This window comes from Penicillium soppii, assembly GCF_028829465.1.
Source record: "Penicillium soppii strain IBT 18220 chromosome Unknown utg000004l, whole genome shotgun sequence".
In the NCBI taxonomy this organism is placed as follows: domain Eukaryota; kingdom Fungi; phylum Ascomycota; class Eurotiomycetes; order Eurotiales; family Aspergillaceae; genus Penicillium; species Penicillium soppii.
Window position 1 is genome coordinate 2532331 of NW_026643234.1, and position 14736 is coordinate 2547066.

The 14736-nt window shown below is 46.3% G+C and overlaps 8 protein-coding genes across 8 annotated transcripts; 5 read left to right on the forward strand and 3 right to left on the reverse strand.

The window, feature by feature from the left end:
• Positions 1-1796: 1796 nt before the first annotated feature.
• On the forward strand, positions 1797-2084 carry N7529_004361 (uncharacterized protein; the record flags this gene model as incomplete). Its single annotated transcript, XM_057239888.1, has 2 exons — positions 1797-1822; positions 1883-2084. 2 exons carry the CDS (start codon positions 1797-1799, stop codon positions 2082-2084), a joined length of 228 nt encoding a protein of 75 aa, XP_057099183.1.
• A 203-nt stretch (positions 2085-2287) lies between these two features.
• Positions 2288-2608, forward strand: N7529_004362 (uncharacterized protein; the record flags this gene model as incomplete). Its single annotated transcript, XM_057239889.1, has 1 exon — positions 2288-2608. The coding sequence occupies one exon, from the start codon at positions 2288-2290 to the stop codon at positions 2606-2608; it is 321 nt and encodes a 106-aa protein (XP_057099184.1).
• Positions 2609-3792: 1184 nt separating this feature from the next.
• Positions 3793-4589, forward strand: N7529_004363 (putative extracellular soluble lytic transglycosylase; the record flags this gene model as incomplete). Its single annotated transcript, XM_057239890.1, has 2 exons — positions 3793-3935; positions 3983-4589. 2 exons carry the CDS (start codon positions 3793-3795, stop codon positions 4587-4589), a joined length of 750 nt encoding a protein of 249 aa, XP_057099185.1.
• A 137-nt stretch (positions 4590-4726) lies between these two features.
• N7529_004364 (cytochrome P450) lies at positions 4727-6458 on the reverse strand (the record flags this gene model as incomplete). Its single annotated transcript, XM_057239891.1, has 6 exons — positions 4727-4902; positions 4953-5016; positions 5097-5693; positions 5746-6131; positions 6182-6323; positions 6378-6458. 6 exons carry the CDS (start codon positions 6456-6458, stop codon positions 4727-4729), a joined length of 1446 nt encoding a protein of 481 aa, XP_057099186.1.
• A 1020-nt stretch (positions 6459-7478) lies between these two features.
• N7529_004365 (IucC family-domain-containing protein) lies at positions 7479-9003 on the forward strand (the record flags this gene model as incomplete). Its single annotated transcript, XM_057239892.1, has 3 exons — positions 7479-7875; positions 7963-8403; positions 8456-9003. The coding sequence occupies 3 exons, from the start codon at positions 7479-7481 to the stop codon at positions 9001-9003; spliced, it is 1386 nt and encodes a 461-aa protein (XP_057099187.1).
• Positions 9004-9082: 79 nt separating this feature from the next.
• N7529_004366 (uncharacterized protein) lies at positions 9083-11072 on the reverse strand (the record flags this gene model as incomplete). Its single annotated transcript, XM_057239893.1, has 5 exons — positions 9083-9178; positions 9235-9700; positions 9761-10446; positions 10507-10607; positions 10661-11072. 5 exons carry the CDS (start codon positions 11070-11072, stop codon positions 9083-9085), a joined length of 1761 nt encoding a protein of 586 aa, XP_057099188.1.
• An 806-nt stretch (positions 11073-11878) lies between these two features.
• N7529_004367 (general substrate transporter) lies at positions 11879-12492 on the forward strand (the record flags this gene model as incomplete). Its single annotated transcript, XM_057239894.1, has 2 exons — positions 11879-12326; positions 12437-12492. 2 exons carry the CDS (start codon positions 11879-11881, stop codon positions 12490-12492), a joined length of 504 nt encoding a protein of 167 aa, XP_057099189.1.
• Positions 12493-13605: 1113 nt separating this feature from the next.
• Positions 13606-14295, reverse strand: N7529_004368 (zinc finger CCCH domain-containing protein; the record flags this gene model as incomplete). Its single annotated transcript, XM_057239895.1, has 1 exon — positions 13606-14295. The coding sequence occupies one exon, from the start codon at positions 14293-14295 to the stop codon at positions 13606-13608; it is 690 nt and encodes a 229-aa protein (XP_057099190.1).
• Positions 14296-14736: the final 441 nt, after the last annotated feature.

Below are 14736 nucleotides of genomic sequence, written 5' to 3' on the forward strand. Positions count from 1 at the left end.
TCAATTTCAATATTGACAATATTCATGTGTTTCCATGTGTGCACTGTTCAATAAACAGAAAATTGTCCAATGCACCATGGACAACAATGTTGTGGTTCAGGAGAAAAGCAAGGCGATTGGCTGATAAATATGGGACATGGAGACTCAACCAATCACAATACATCCCAAGGTCTTGGCAGGGCAAGGGCTAAAGTTCGAACCAATCATCACATTCTATTCTACATACTTGGCTGGTACTGTCCATCCATGGTATATGTTTTCTTTCGTGAATTCTCTTTCGTCGAATATTCCAATATTGTTTCATTGGCATTTTCCTTCGAAGAAAAAAAGCCACATTCTTTCGGCTACTCATGTGTTGCGTCTTTAAGGCCAAATACCCGACCTTCCTCATTAAAATGTACGTACATACAGTACCTAGAAAGTTTCTTCACATGAAAGCCCCTCACTATCGCCTGCATTCCATCTTCTATGGCGGCATAGATTTCCCTCTGTGGATCCATGATGAGTTCTACTAGTACTCCATAATGTTCCACTGAGGGGCTGACGGTCTGGCCTTCAATGGAGGATTCGGAGTAGTAATGCTTTCAAAGGGGATCAAATATCCAAGAGATTAGCTGGGTGGTGTTACAAGTAAGAGATAAGACAGGGGGATATATAACATCGGGCCCTTTGTTCATACAGCCCCAAGACACATAGTATCATACAATATGGTAGGTACTCTCAAGGGTTTATTCATTTTTTCAATTAGGGCCCAAAATAAAGTTACACGCTACACAGAACTAAAGCCCTGAATTTGACCCTTTAAGCGGGCTTGGCTGAAATTGTGGGTTCACAGAGTCGAACGCAAGTCTAGACAACCTGTCTGAACTTGTCGCGACCATATTGTACGAGGTTGACTGACTAATTGAATTCTTCATCATTCTCGTGCCTGTTTTTCTTGTATCGCTGATGTGCTAATAGATGGAAGATTGGAATAAAATTGGGCCCGTCTATACAGGTTGTACTGCCATCTTTATTTATTATTATTCGCCACCAACTCAGTGTATAGAGTTGAGAGACATCTCATTTGTCGAGGATATTGCCACAACCGCGCGTTCCTGACTTGACCCATGGCGTCTGCCACGTGCCATGCCTCTACTATTCTTCGCGAATCAACTCATGCGGTAGAAATAGATGAACTTTTCAACGACTATATCTCCAGATCTCTGGATTGTCAATCTTGGAAGATATATAAACAAGAGACCAAAACAAAAGAAAGATGTATCGGGAAATGACAATAATAGCCGTATCATCCGACTCACTTTACCAGAACATCACGCCCTAATCAAAGACTTGTCGATACTGCTTTTGTCTTTATTTTGAATACACACTCCAAATGATTACGTTTGGAGGCCAAGAGTCACAGCAGCTTGGTTTTATTGATCCTGTTCTGTTAGTTCGAGCAAAAGGCATGTAGACCTTGCAAGTCTGCAACTCGCAACTTTGACTTTGATTGTAGACTTCTCATTCCCAAGAAACATTATATTCAGATCAAATTCGATTCTTTCATCCTACAAGACTAGTATTCGTGAACGACGCTTTATTGGCAATATTGCAAACGACCTCCATCTTTGAATCAACGACATCACTTGAATGTCCGCATTTCTTTGTTTCTTAACAATATCCTGGTATGTAGCTTTTCTTTTCCATAATATAAGATAAGTTGCACCGTAAAATAACGAACTGCCTCACGGATTGCGCAAAAGATTGACTCCTTGAGACTTCTATAGTGAAAACCAAGCGTTCAAGGCCCTAAAATGGAGGGCTCCCTCAAGAAGGAGCAGTAGAAGTTCGACAACGATAATGGGGGGGGAGGGGTCTTGAAGAAAACTAAAAGAGCAAGAGTTCGGCGCAAGGAAGCTGTGCCAGTGAAGAAGGCTCCTTCAGTTCCTCTTGACGAATCCTATATTGGAAAGATAGCCCTTCCTATTCCACTTGATAGACCTAAATGGCAGACCCGTGGAAGTGGAGATGTCATAGGAAAATTCCTATCTTGGACATCAGAAAAGTGGAACGAACGCGAGCCTGATCTTGATCCCGAGTGAGTAAGCCACAGTTCAAAGTTGGGGACTGTCGCTAAGCATACTCAGGACTCTTGATGCTCAAATTGAGAGATGCCATGACAGGATCAAATAAAGATTATGAGCGACAATTGAAGGACTTTGCAGCTCAAAAGGAGAAGCACGAGTGAGTCTTTCAAAGTCCACGCCATGTTAGATGTAGCCCACTAATTTTTCTTGGTGCGATGATGGCCAAGGAGCCAGGACTTAGCTGGAAGGCGGTCCGGCATGTGCAGAATTTGGAGGGTACACTTGAATTTTTAGAAGAGGGCGACGACGATGAGCACATTTTGAATGTCAAGGCGTTGTTGGAAGCGTACAGATCTTGCACATTGGATTGGAATGAAGGTCTTGTGACTTACTGGTCATATGGCGAACAACTCTGCCAGTCTCAACCCTTTGACTGGGATGAATTTCACGAAATCAATCGTCGACACCAGGGACACCAAGGCTTTTGGGCTGTTTTGAGGCTCGTCATTAATCAAGGATTGTGCGAAGAAACAAGATGAAAATGATTCCTAGAGACTTCAGCACAGTTATGCTGACAGTATTGTACAACGTTACCTAGATAGGTCGTAGGATCAACACCGTCCCCCACAATTGAGGCTCTCCATTGGGGCCAAAATTCTCCCTCGAGGACTCTTTTGTGGTAAATCAACAGGAACATGTCCTGATCAGGAAAGGTACCTTGTTTCTGTATGATATTTACACTGCCAAGGCTTTTGGCGGTTAGGGGTCCGATATAATTCCCCTGAATGGGCATCAAGATCAAGCATCTCCAGAGTATTGAGAATAGGCTTTGCAGAATTATGTACACAATCTTTGATCAATACGTCTTACCATCCAGGCAAATCACCCCTAAATTGCTTGGGTCTGAATTCATAAATGCTCTTTATAGAGTGCAACATTTCTCTTACACATCTACGGACACCTCTGAGAAACATTATATTGTTATTATTTTCTGTACACTTTCTTACCACTCTATTTCAGGTGCCAAAAATAAGAGAGAGTTTAGCATCAAGTATCTGAAAGGGTGTACTTTGATCAATGTGGATTGTCACTTTATTTGTGCAAGGTCCGGTGTTTCTTGTGAGATTTCTAATGAAATCCAATATACACATATAGTAGAACATGTTTATGAATAGTGAATGAACTACTCCGTACTAAAACCTCTAAACAATTTCATAACTCGCACACACTTTCCAAGTTGAGAAACTGGTCTCGATTTATATAAGATCGACATCTGAAACAGCCCCCAACGTAACCTTGTTATTCTGCCTATGAGCTCTTTCCTACATAATTCGTCGGATATTTATCATTCACTTGCAGACCTCATGTTCTAACAATAGAGACCCCAATCATTCTTCACCTGAGCTCTCCCCGTATGGGACCCTGGAGACGCCCTGGCTGATTGATTATTATGCTAGTCCGCGAGCTATACCGCATAGAGGAAGTGGTTGCCTTTGTTTATGATATTCACTAGCTGCTAGGTCTCCAATTCAAGGAATTGCTCTAAATTGAATAAATGATCACCAATCACTCTGTTCGGGTGGACGGGTTCCTGGCAGGAGGTAATTACAGGGTGCAAGGTTACCGCGAATAGATTAAGAAACTAATGAGATATAAGTATGACCAGATTTCCAACTATGTTTCTCACTCATCAATCTAAAAGCTCAATTGTTATATCACTTCAATGGCCATTCTCAAGCCCATTGTCCTCGCCACCTTGGCTCTGGCAGCTCAGTCCACCGCTCAATCTGCCAACCCCGGACTAGGAGCAAACCCTAAGGCCCAAGGATCAACCGAAGAGGTCACCCAGACCACCGGTCCAAATGGGTAAAATCCATCTCTCCTCTATAACATAATTATCTAACAAAGATCAGATCCGAAGACTGGCTCAACACCGGCATCACCGATGGCGGCTGGAACCCGCCGTTCCTCGCCCTGGAAGACGTCTACCACATCTCGCTAGATGACTTCTACAACGGTATCGGCTCTCCCTGCAAGAAATACGACCAGTACTTCCAAAGCGCGGGATCCAAGTATAGCGTGGACCCGGTGATTCTCGCCGTTATTGCCATGCAAGAGTCATCCTGCAACGCCGATGAAGGCGGGCCAACACCGGGATTGATGCAGGTTTCGTGTGAAAACTACCCGAATGGCGAATGCACGGGTGGTATTCAAGATAATGTCGACGCGGGTACCAAGTACCTCACTTCGCAGCTGGATTCGTCGGGTGGAAATGCTCTCAAGGCATTTGGTTCTTATAACGGGTGGTTTACGAAGGGGAGCGGATTGAATGGTAATAAGGGTCTGACACAGGATTACCCCTGCTCGTCGGAGGGTAAGTCCAATGGTGTTCCACAGAACTTGGACTACTTGCACCAGGTTCTCAATGGATGGCTGATGGGCTTGGATGTTTATGGGGCTGATAACTGGATTGGTACCTATAAGTGTGACCAGTCCTGTGATGACGGTAGCAAGTGTTAGACATTGCGGTTGGATCGGATACATTGGAAGGGCCATTCAAGGTCAATTTATTGCAAAATGATTCGCATAAAACATGCTTCAAATGACAGCCGTGAAGATCTCCAAATCTCGTTTGACAAAGTCATTTCTTCATAATACTATGCCTCAATCAGACAGCGGTGGCCTTCTGGAGCCATCAGGAAAGATGATACCATCTTCATATCGCTGTCTGACATTCCATCTTTCGCTGAAGGTCGAGCATCAGGCAATGCTCGGAAGAAGAGCGCTGTAGCAAGGCGAAGTTCCCTTCGAGCAAGGTGCATTCCCAAACAAACTTTGGCCATTAGCTTATATTAATGAATAGACTTTTATTGGTAGACTTACTTCTTGAGCCACCACCGAAAGGCAAGAAAACATCTTTCATCTCTTTAGTGGGATTTTCCCATCTCTCGGGTTTGAAACTGTTTCCGTTAATCTAACTTTTCGGGACGCCCGAGGCTCAACTCACCTATCGGGCTCAGAAAAGACTTTGGGGTCTCGATGTAGACTATAAGACTGTGTTGCTACCGTGATCCCACCCGGCAGATGGTATCCATTGAAATCGGCTCCCTCCTCTGGCACTAGTCTCGGTAAACCAGCGGGAACAGCCGTATACAACCGCAGAGACTCGTTAACCACCTGATTGAGATACGGTAGATCTCTGAGACTTTTGTCTGTGATCGGGCTAGGGATACTATCCAGCTCTGCATTAAGCTTCTCTCGCACACGACTGTCGCTGCAAACGCCGTGGGTGAGATAGCTCATTGTTACCGCAGTAGTGTCACTGCCTGCAACAATATATGACTGTGCTTCCTGTCTGATATCTGCCATCGATAATCCACTCTTTTCTGTGTCGAACAACTTTGTAAACAGAGTTTGTTTGGCGTCCAATGGATTCTGAGCCAGATGCTCTTTATACTGCCCAACACACTGCGCCGAATATAGGGTAAGTCTATTGGCTGCTGCCGCTGATTCTTTGAATAATGGCAGCGGAATGTATTTTCCAAATTTGATCAGGAAGGGGAATGTCGTGCGTATAGCACCAAAAGATGAGAGCTTTTCCAGATCGAGACTGTATTGGTTTTTCTATGCTCTCAATTAGTACAGTCTTCTGTGAAGACAATAAGGATCATCCAACCTTTCCAGACTCAAGCATTCCAAACGATTGTCCGAAGCTGAGTTCTCCAATGATGTCCGTGGTCATGAATAGCCACCATTTGAATACATCGGCCACCCCACGCGACTCCATCTCCTGGCAGATTCTTGTGACCGTTAAATTGATCTTCTCTGCTATCAAAGGTTCGAGACGGGTCAGAGAAGAATCCGATATAGGGGATGCCAGGAGACGTCGGCGTAAGGAATGGAATCTAGTATCTGTGGTAGAAAACACATTATGGGCAGCATTTGAGACGAGCTTGCGGTAGAAGTCTGTTTTGAGAAAGCGACTGTTCGTCCTGTGAATTTCTTTCACGGCATCGGCATCGCATATGTCGACTTGGTCTGGAGCAATTCGTACAATAGGACCTAAGATCCGTTAGCGTACCATCAATCCCCTTTTGGCCATATGCTCGTACCATATTTTCCGTGGAGTTGATGGACATATATTGGCATCGTTCCTTTCAGGTAGTAGTATGTATATACTGCACTTGTCCATTTTGATATCTCCGGACCAGGCAAATGAGACAAAGGAGTTGTAATTCTTCGATAGACAACGAACTACATTTCACAGTTCAGTGGAAGTGTTCAACTGAGGGGAAGCAAGTCACCTACGAGTAAAACGGCTCCAATAAAACACGTCAACCAATGATTGGCAAAAAAAGAACTGGAAAGTATCTGGCTGGGCAACTCCATTGTGTAAGGCAATAGATTGTGAATTTTGAGATCCTGTGAAGGGAAACAAACAGGCAGATACAGTCGATTTCTTATACTTGACATGTCGATGTAACCCCATCAGAAGTCCACAATCTTGTTCGGTCGGCGTACATCCCGACATCCGACATATTGGCGGCACTTCGCCTTAATAACTGTCGGTCGGTCATTGGTGAAAGAGCGAGGGGCAGTTGATCGACAACTAGTCTCGGGTTTTGGCGATCGTCACTCGGACTTTCCGGGGCAGCAAAGCCGTGCCGTGCATTGTATGTTGAGCTGGTGCAAACAAAGCCGTGTTTCCATTCCTTTCCAATCTTCTTGTGTTTTCGAATCATCATGGGTGAAGTCATTTCAAACAAAAGTACCCAAGTCTCGCTCGTGTGGGTGGCCTGATTTGCCGAGGGTTAAGTGACAGTCCAAGGATTGTTAGGCACCAGACATTGCAAATAGTGACTTGCATTACATGCTTCTCTACAGACCGCTCATGAAGCTGCTTATCATAATACTTAGCCTGTCAGCCACAGCTCTCTCCATTGAACGCTCTTTTAACACCCGTAGTGGAAGCTAACACCCAACCATGTCAATAGACTGCTCAGTGACATCCTCTGCCTTGGGGGAATGACTAACACTCCTTTCACCGATTATGATGCTGACCGACCTGACATGTAATATGCATCCTCAGATGAGGGGCGGAGGGGTACTACAAAAGCGGGAGAAGGTGACAGAGTTTTGGGCAGCAAGGAGTTCCCACTTGGAATCAATGCAGGCATGATTGACGAACTGGCTCGACACCCCCAAACAAAACATTCACTGCATTTTCACTTTCACACCCATGCATGGGGCATATACACTCTCTTCGCTGAATGAAGTTCCCTGACTGAGACCAGGACAGCCAGATTCTCTTTCTCGCCATCGAGGTAAAGCGCGACCGTCACACTGGTATCGAGCTATCCCAACACCGCTACCACCCATTTATTCCTTCCGACTTGACGTACAGCAACAATGACTGTGAGCCTGGAGAAAAGACGTGCAGACCTGTCGTCGCTGTGTCGAGTGGCCGCCTGTTTGATTAATGAACATTTGGTTCATGCTAATATCTCTGAGACATCGATTACACTCTCTCATCCGCAATCAGACAGCTCAATCATCGTCCGGTGCGTTGACTCTGGGATAGAAAACGGCGCAATTTATCCCAGTCAGTTGAGGGGTGTGGTCACGTCCGAGGGCACCCCCATTAAAGACGGAGCGAGCCTATTGTCACTGTACGGATCATGTGCGAAGCAGGACGTCTCCCTTCTCTGTGCGCAGCTGGAGAACTCTACCAACAACCTTGAAGCACTCTACAAGAAGTCTCGGACACCACTCGGGATTAACTCCTTTCCACTGGACTGGGAGCAGAGTATTATTGAAGGCGAGACACAGGATCCCTAGCACCGATGTACTTATCCGGCTGCATTGGACTTTTTTACTGTGAATATCCATTTAGTGGTTGTTCCTCGTGTGGACGTTACGATTGTGGGTGACTATGATACATGGATTAACCAGGTGATTCCTAAGGAAGTGGAAATTGACCGTGAGAAGCATGTGGTTATTCCAGTACACGAAGAACAGCTCCCTTGGGTCACCGGCGAGTTTAAAGATATACCTGTGTTACCGGATTCTATCGCAGGCCGACCGCAGAGTTCTCTACGAACGCTCTCATTTTCACTCACTAGTGAAATCTGCATTAAGATGCCACTGAGTGTCAAGATTCTCGGGCGCGTCCGCAATATATCTCCCCATGAAATTATGTTAGGATCTCGATTGGAACCCGTGTGGAGGATCGTGGAAGATGCTGCGACGTCAATGGGCGGCTCATTGATCATTGTTCGCGAATATGCAGCGGCAGCCACGCAAAGTGAGAATCTGGGATGTATCATCCGCCAGAGTATTGAGAGCATCGTCAAACAAAACAGGAGACGCTGTCATTGTATGCGCAGCCCTTATAGAGCATACCGATGCCATTTGGGGCGATATGGCCAATAAAGCGGTCGTGCTGCGAGATTACTGCCATCATTTGTTCCATGCCTTCTTACCATCCGTAATGCTCCATGGAGTGGCCCTGCAGGCTCATCCTCAGAATATCCTTGTCCGAGTGGACCGCGTGACCCGGATGGTCAAGGGATTTGTTTATCGCGACCTCACAAGTATGGCAGTCCATGTCCCAAAATTTCTCGAATCCACTTCCTTGGACATGGATATCGGTCCGTCGAAGTCATTAGAGCAGGTTTATGAGAATATTCTACGAATGGTGGTCCACGCCAGCACCGGTTCTATCATCCAAGCGTTCGGACTGGGGAATGAAGGATGGAAAATCGCCCGAGAGGAGCTAGAGAAGATGATCCCAGTAGACCACAAACTAGCTCGAAGCATTTTCTTTGTGAAGCCTACACGGCCGGCGCAGGCTTATCTCACGCGAAATATGGCCATCGAGGTTCGAATGACGACAAAGCTTAATATGTTGCATCATTGCCAGAAAACAGCATGAGCAGCAGGGTCATCCTAACGATAGATCTAAGCAACGGTCTCCATTCCAATACTATCGATCAACATAGTTATTGAACAATCTATGTACGATGTAATCGTGGCTGATAGGTTTGAAGAATGTCCTTCCAGCGGGGAGAATTCATAGCCATAAGATTTGGCAGCTCTCTTTCCACATACTAGACGCGCTCTGGTTAGTCAAACAGAACCACAGACATCGGATTGTATCACTCACATCACGGTACTTTCCCTCCATTCGCATCATCAAGAAGCACTTGAAGGGCATGGTATCTGCCACAAAGAAATCGTAGAGTTTCCGTCCCCGTGTGTTTTCATCGGGGTTGAGAACATTTGCCAGTTCCTCCCGCACAATCGTCCATCCTCCCTGCTGTTCGAGTCCCAAAGCACTCAATAAAAACCCGATATGATTTTGTAACATGGAGTGATGCACCTTGGACCACGCATTATGTAAACTATTGGTTAGAACAGCGCTACCCGAGGGAATTGCGTCCAGTCCCACCCCATATTCTTGGAGTGTCGGAACGTGTAATCGGATCCCACCAAAATCACGCACTGCAAATCCCTTGATGTCCCCAGTTTGGCGACAGATACGCACAACGAGGTTTTGGCCATGCGCTTCAAGGGCAATTCCATAGTCTAGCAAGGGTGGGATTGTAAGTTTGAACAAGCATGCGGTATACCTATATTAAAATATCAACATCCCTCCCGCAAGGTGTGTGGTTACTGCATGAACTACCTACTTTCGGAACCAATTCTTCTTTTTCTGGAGATTTTCCAAATTATACAAGATCTCAGCGTAAGAAGTATTAATTTCTGGGGGATGTTGTGCCAATACAGCAGCCAGGACCAGTGTTTCATCATTTGCTTGGGCTTTTCTTTCTAGATCATCACGGAGAATACAGGAAAGGTGCTTGGCTTGATTAAAATCCGGCTGATTGCCTGTGATGGAGCCAATCTCTCGGAATACCCACATGTCTGGAGGAAGGAATCGCTCGAGTAGTTCGCTGAACACTGGACCGCCCATCGTACTCCATGGGGTAATTGTCCGTAGTGCAGAGGTGATATTACAAGCCAACGAGAGCTTGAGGTGGTACGGGAACCCTAGCTCCGGTCGGATAGTCAAGGTACGCATGGATGTCTGCGCGTCTGCGCATTCCTCAATGGTTTTGACTACCACGGCGCTGGGAAAGTATGTTTGAATGGCCGGGAGTTGTTGAACGAGACAGGGAACAACCAATCGATCATCACTCAGGTTAGGTATGTCTAATGTCCTAAGAAGAGGGGCCAGGGTCTCTTCGAATAGACCAGAGGGATGCATGTCGATGCGAAGAACGGATACAAAGGCGATAGATGGTGTCAACATCCCAGGGAGATCGTTGGGACTGTGAGGTTTTAATGGAACCTGTGCGTAACAGAGGCGGTGATACTATAGAATACTTTTATTAATATTTGTACACAAGCCCTGGTTGTTATCGATTGTTTCTACCGGATGACTGGGATGGCCAAAGACCATGGCTCTCTCCCATTCTATCGAGGACGAATCGAAGTTGGCTCTTTCCATGCACTCACTAATTTCGAGCCATTTCTCTATTTAGGATTTGTTAGTGATGCATAATAATTAGTTAAGCGGGCTTATTAACCTTGGTTATCACTGGAATTTTTCAGCTCTCTCCCAATCTCCTGGAGCAGAGATTCATCTGCCACATTCAAGAGCCAGGGACGCATGTGCTCGAAGATTACCTCCGGTTCCAGCACTTCGGTTTCCATAGAAAACGTTCCGATACTTATCAACGGTTTCATGTTTCCCGGTCGTACGAGAGAGATCACTTGGCCGTCTCTGAGCTCATAGTGGGTATCCGGCAGCAGCCCAACCTTGACCCAGCGTTCAGGGTTCTCGAAGCTCTCTTGATGGCGAGTCAAGATGAGATATTCCTGGTGCATGTTCCCTGAAGTTTTTACCGTCGCGGCTGCCAGCCCCTCGTTCACAACTTGAGCCAGCAGGCGGCTAGTCGTCTCGAAACCAGCGCGGTTTTTCCTGGAAGTGGCAGTCATTTAGGGCGACGACTAGCTACACACTCACACTCATAAGCAAGGAGGCAAGAAAGGACAGAACACTTGAGGGGCTAGGTTTGGGCCATCTTGGCTCGACCACTCGTAATTAAAGGTTAAGCTTAATACCTTATCCTTCAGTGGCTTTGAGGCGGGGTAATGAGGTGTCGGATGTATTAGATGTACAAACAAATACAAACCAGATGTAGTTTATGTAAGAAGCAATACACGTCCAGCTGTCTTGCTCTGCTTTTTCTATGTCTCCAAATCAAATCTTCATCGTTTGTTGTGCGCATGCTACCACTGGAGTAAGAAGTGCTGATTTCGTGACTGAGTGAATAGCGATCATTTGCGGAACCAACAGCTTCTACACGTGTTCAACCATTGGCGTCAATCCTTCAAATTCTCCTCGACATACTAATACTACTTGGCCAATCGATTTTGGTTCGGCATGTGTCAGAACTTTCCCTGGACTCGTGAGAGCCCCAGGACATTGACAACGAATACTCTAGGCGGCAAAATCTCCTGTCTATCTCTTACAGCTGAACATCCATCCAAGCATCTAGCCCGGCAACAAGTACTGAGCCCTCGGCATCCCCGTGCCAGAAAAGAATCATAGGGTTCATCGTCTTTGGCATACTTCTTTACTCAAAAACCCCTCGCCTGGAAAGCTCTTCGAGGAAAACGAGGAGCATTTGAGCAATGCTGGCTCGGACTCCTCGACTACGCCCTCTTACCACATCTCTAGAGAAGAGCGCATACAACATGCACATCATCAAACTGTCACCACTGGAAGAGGGGCATTGTTAATGGGCGATCCACCCGAGTGGACGATCAGTGGTTCCCACATACGCGGAAAAGTGCTCAACTGGTTCATTGGCTTTGTAGCCAGTTACGGTCTCCTGATGTTCGGTTACGATCAAGCGTGCTCAGCGCACTCTTTCGTGACTTTGGACTCTTTTCAAATGTATCAAAGCCTCGTGACACCTCGAGGACAGGAAAATGATCTATGTGGGCTCGCTAATCCAACCAACACAGTTCCAGATCCTAATAACTGTACTGGTGATGCCAATACGCAGGCTGCCGGCGTTGGTATCTATCAAATTGGATGTTGGATGGGGTCTTCAGTGATCCTGTTCTATGGAGAGAACTATGGTCGCAAGTCCTCCACCTTTTTGCGCTCGTCCACTATGATCATTGGAACCATTGTGCAAGCTGCGTCTTTTGAGTACGGCCTCTTTGTTGGAGGGCCGTATTGTGAGTAGGGGTAGGAATGGGATAGTCACTGCAAGTATGTATCGAAACCTTTCTCTCTTTCATGGTGAATGCTAACGATGCATCTGAAAAGCTATCTCAATATGGCAAAGCGCGAGTGCTCGTGCCCATCAATGAGGTATTCTCATCATGCTATCTGGGGCATTGATCTCATGTCGTGTGATGATCATGTACTAGGTGGACTACAGGTCCTACTTCCTTCTAGATATGTTCGCTGGCGATTCCCTCTGATTTTTCAATCTTTCTTCGCTATCATTGTCATGGTCGGGCTGCGATTTCTTCCCGACTCTCCTCGGTGGCTCATCATGCAAGGCTAACACACAAAGGCTCAAGATATTACATCTCGGTTGCTTGAAATGGACGAAAACAGACCCGCGATGCGTGAAGATATGCGAAATATCAATGAAGCTTTCGAGGTTCAAAGCCGGGGTGGCGGATTCCAGATGAAAGAGCTTCTCACCAATGAACCTTCACAAAACCTCTGCCGTGCAGTACTCGCTGTGATCTCCCAGTCCTTTCAACAAATGTGTGGAATAAGCTTGGTTTCTTATTATGCCACGATCTTGTTTGAGAACTCCCTTTGCTTTCATGTCTGACGTGGCGCGTCTTTTGCCCGTGCAGCATAGCTTGAAGATGCCTCATCTTTCGGGCCAGAAGTTGATCGGGAGCTGCTGCAGTACTTTGGACCGACGGACACTAAGACACGGGAATGAGTTTGGGTGCTTCATATGAATAGCAAAGCTAGGCTTGTATTCGAGTATCCTCTCTTTCTTTGTCGATCGGGGATGCCTTGATACCCCATTGAAAGGACTGTCAACTTGCAATATTAGAACCTACATACTAGAACCATTTTCAATCAATCTTGATGTACGGAAACATTTAGCTGCGAGAATATTTGTTCTTATTCTGGTCGAGTTGCAAGTAAGAATTCGATCTTGGCACTTATGTCTTACTCATTAAAGATGTAGCAGCTGCTCCGTCTCTTTCTACGTGTACAACTACACATGGATCATTGGAAAATTTGAGAAAACAGAGTGTACATGGTCTAGCCGTGAAGTTTTATTAGTCTCGCAAGCCTGATATCATGACATAACACAAATTCCCATCAGCAAAAGCCAAGACCGAGACCCCATGCCCTAGACGCTCCGCTGCGCAAAGGAAAGTGGAATCAATCCACTGACTGAATCGCCGAACGCCAAAAAAAGAGATCAAATATTTGGAACATTGATGAAGAAAAACCAAAAGTACCGCGGCACACCACCTAATACCTCCGGCGGGTAGGCTCAGGGCTGGGGCTGCGGGAAGCGCTGCGCGGATCTCTGCCACGCTCCTTCAGCCACTTCTTGGTGCTGAGTCGCAACTCGCGGTCCAACTCGGCTGAGGGGTCTTTCCGGTGAATGAAGTTGCAGAATCCCCCTCGTACACACCCCTCGCCGCTATTCAGCCGACAACAGGCTTCTCGGAAATCCGTCACCGGTGATAATTCGCAGTATATGGGTCGCGCTGCATACCAGCGGGAGTTTAACGCGTCGCATGCTTGCTGCGCATCTTCTTCGTATTTGAATCGGCCGTACACGTTACCAATGAGATCTGTTACGAAGCTGAATGTTAGTAGACTGTCCGACAAGTCAAAGAGATCAGTAAACTTACGGTCATTGTTGTTGTCGCAAATAACCAGCTCTTCGAGCTCGCCGTACTTGCATAGCTCACACCATACGTCCTCGTAGAAGGCATCGAAATGGTTTTGCATCTGGCTCGGGTTCATCTTGTTCTTGGGGTCGTAGGCAGGGTTTTGATACATGTTCGGCATGAGGATGGTTTGCGAGTACGAGGGTTTGACGTGCTTGCGAGAGCAACGGTCGCCATGGCGGCATGCGCCAATCTTGTAGTAGAACGAGCAATTGACCTTGTCCTGCTCGGTACCGAAAATTGATGCGAGATAGTTGGCCATCTTTATGTCGTGATGCTCCTGCGGAGGCTGTTTCTCGAAAACGGTGAGAAGAAATATAGACGCAAGTCGTCGCAGGTGAAGGGATAGTAAGAGAGGAAAGAAGGAAAGAAGACAAGGAGTTGCTTTGAAAGCTGGATGATATCGGATGCCTGAAGTTTCTGGAGAGCTCGAGTGGCGCCGAATCGATGGATGACTAAACCTGGAGAGCTGATCTCGGATTATCTTTATTGCGAGGTGCCGGGTCCATACTGTACATTCTACAATGTATATCAAACTTCGAGTCAGTAATTACTACTTCACTTGTGTGGATCGATCTACATCTAAATTAAACGATTGATCATCTGGAAATGAACCAATGGATACTGTTTGCTTTGATCGCTCACATCATCTTCCAACCGCCATCGTGGCTTGGAGCTGGCCCCGTTCTACTGACAATTAATT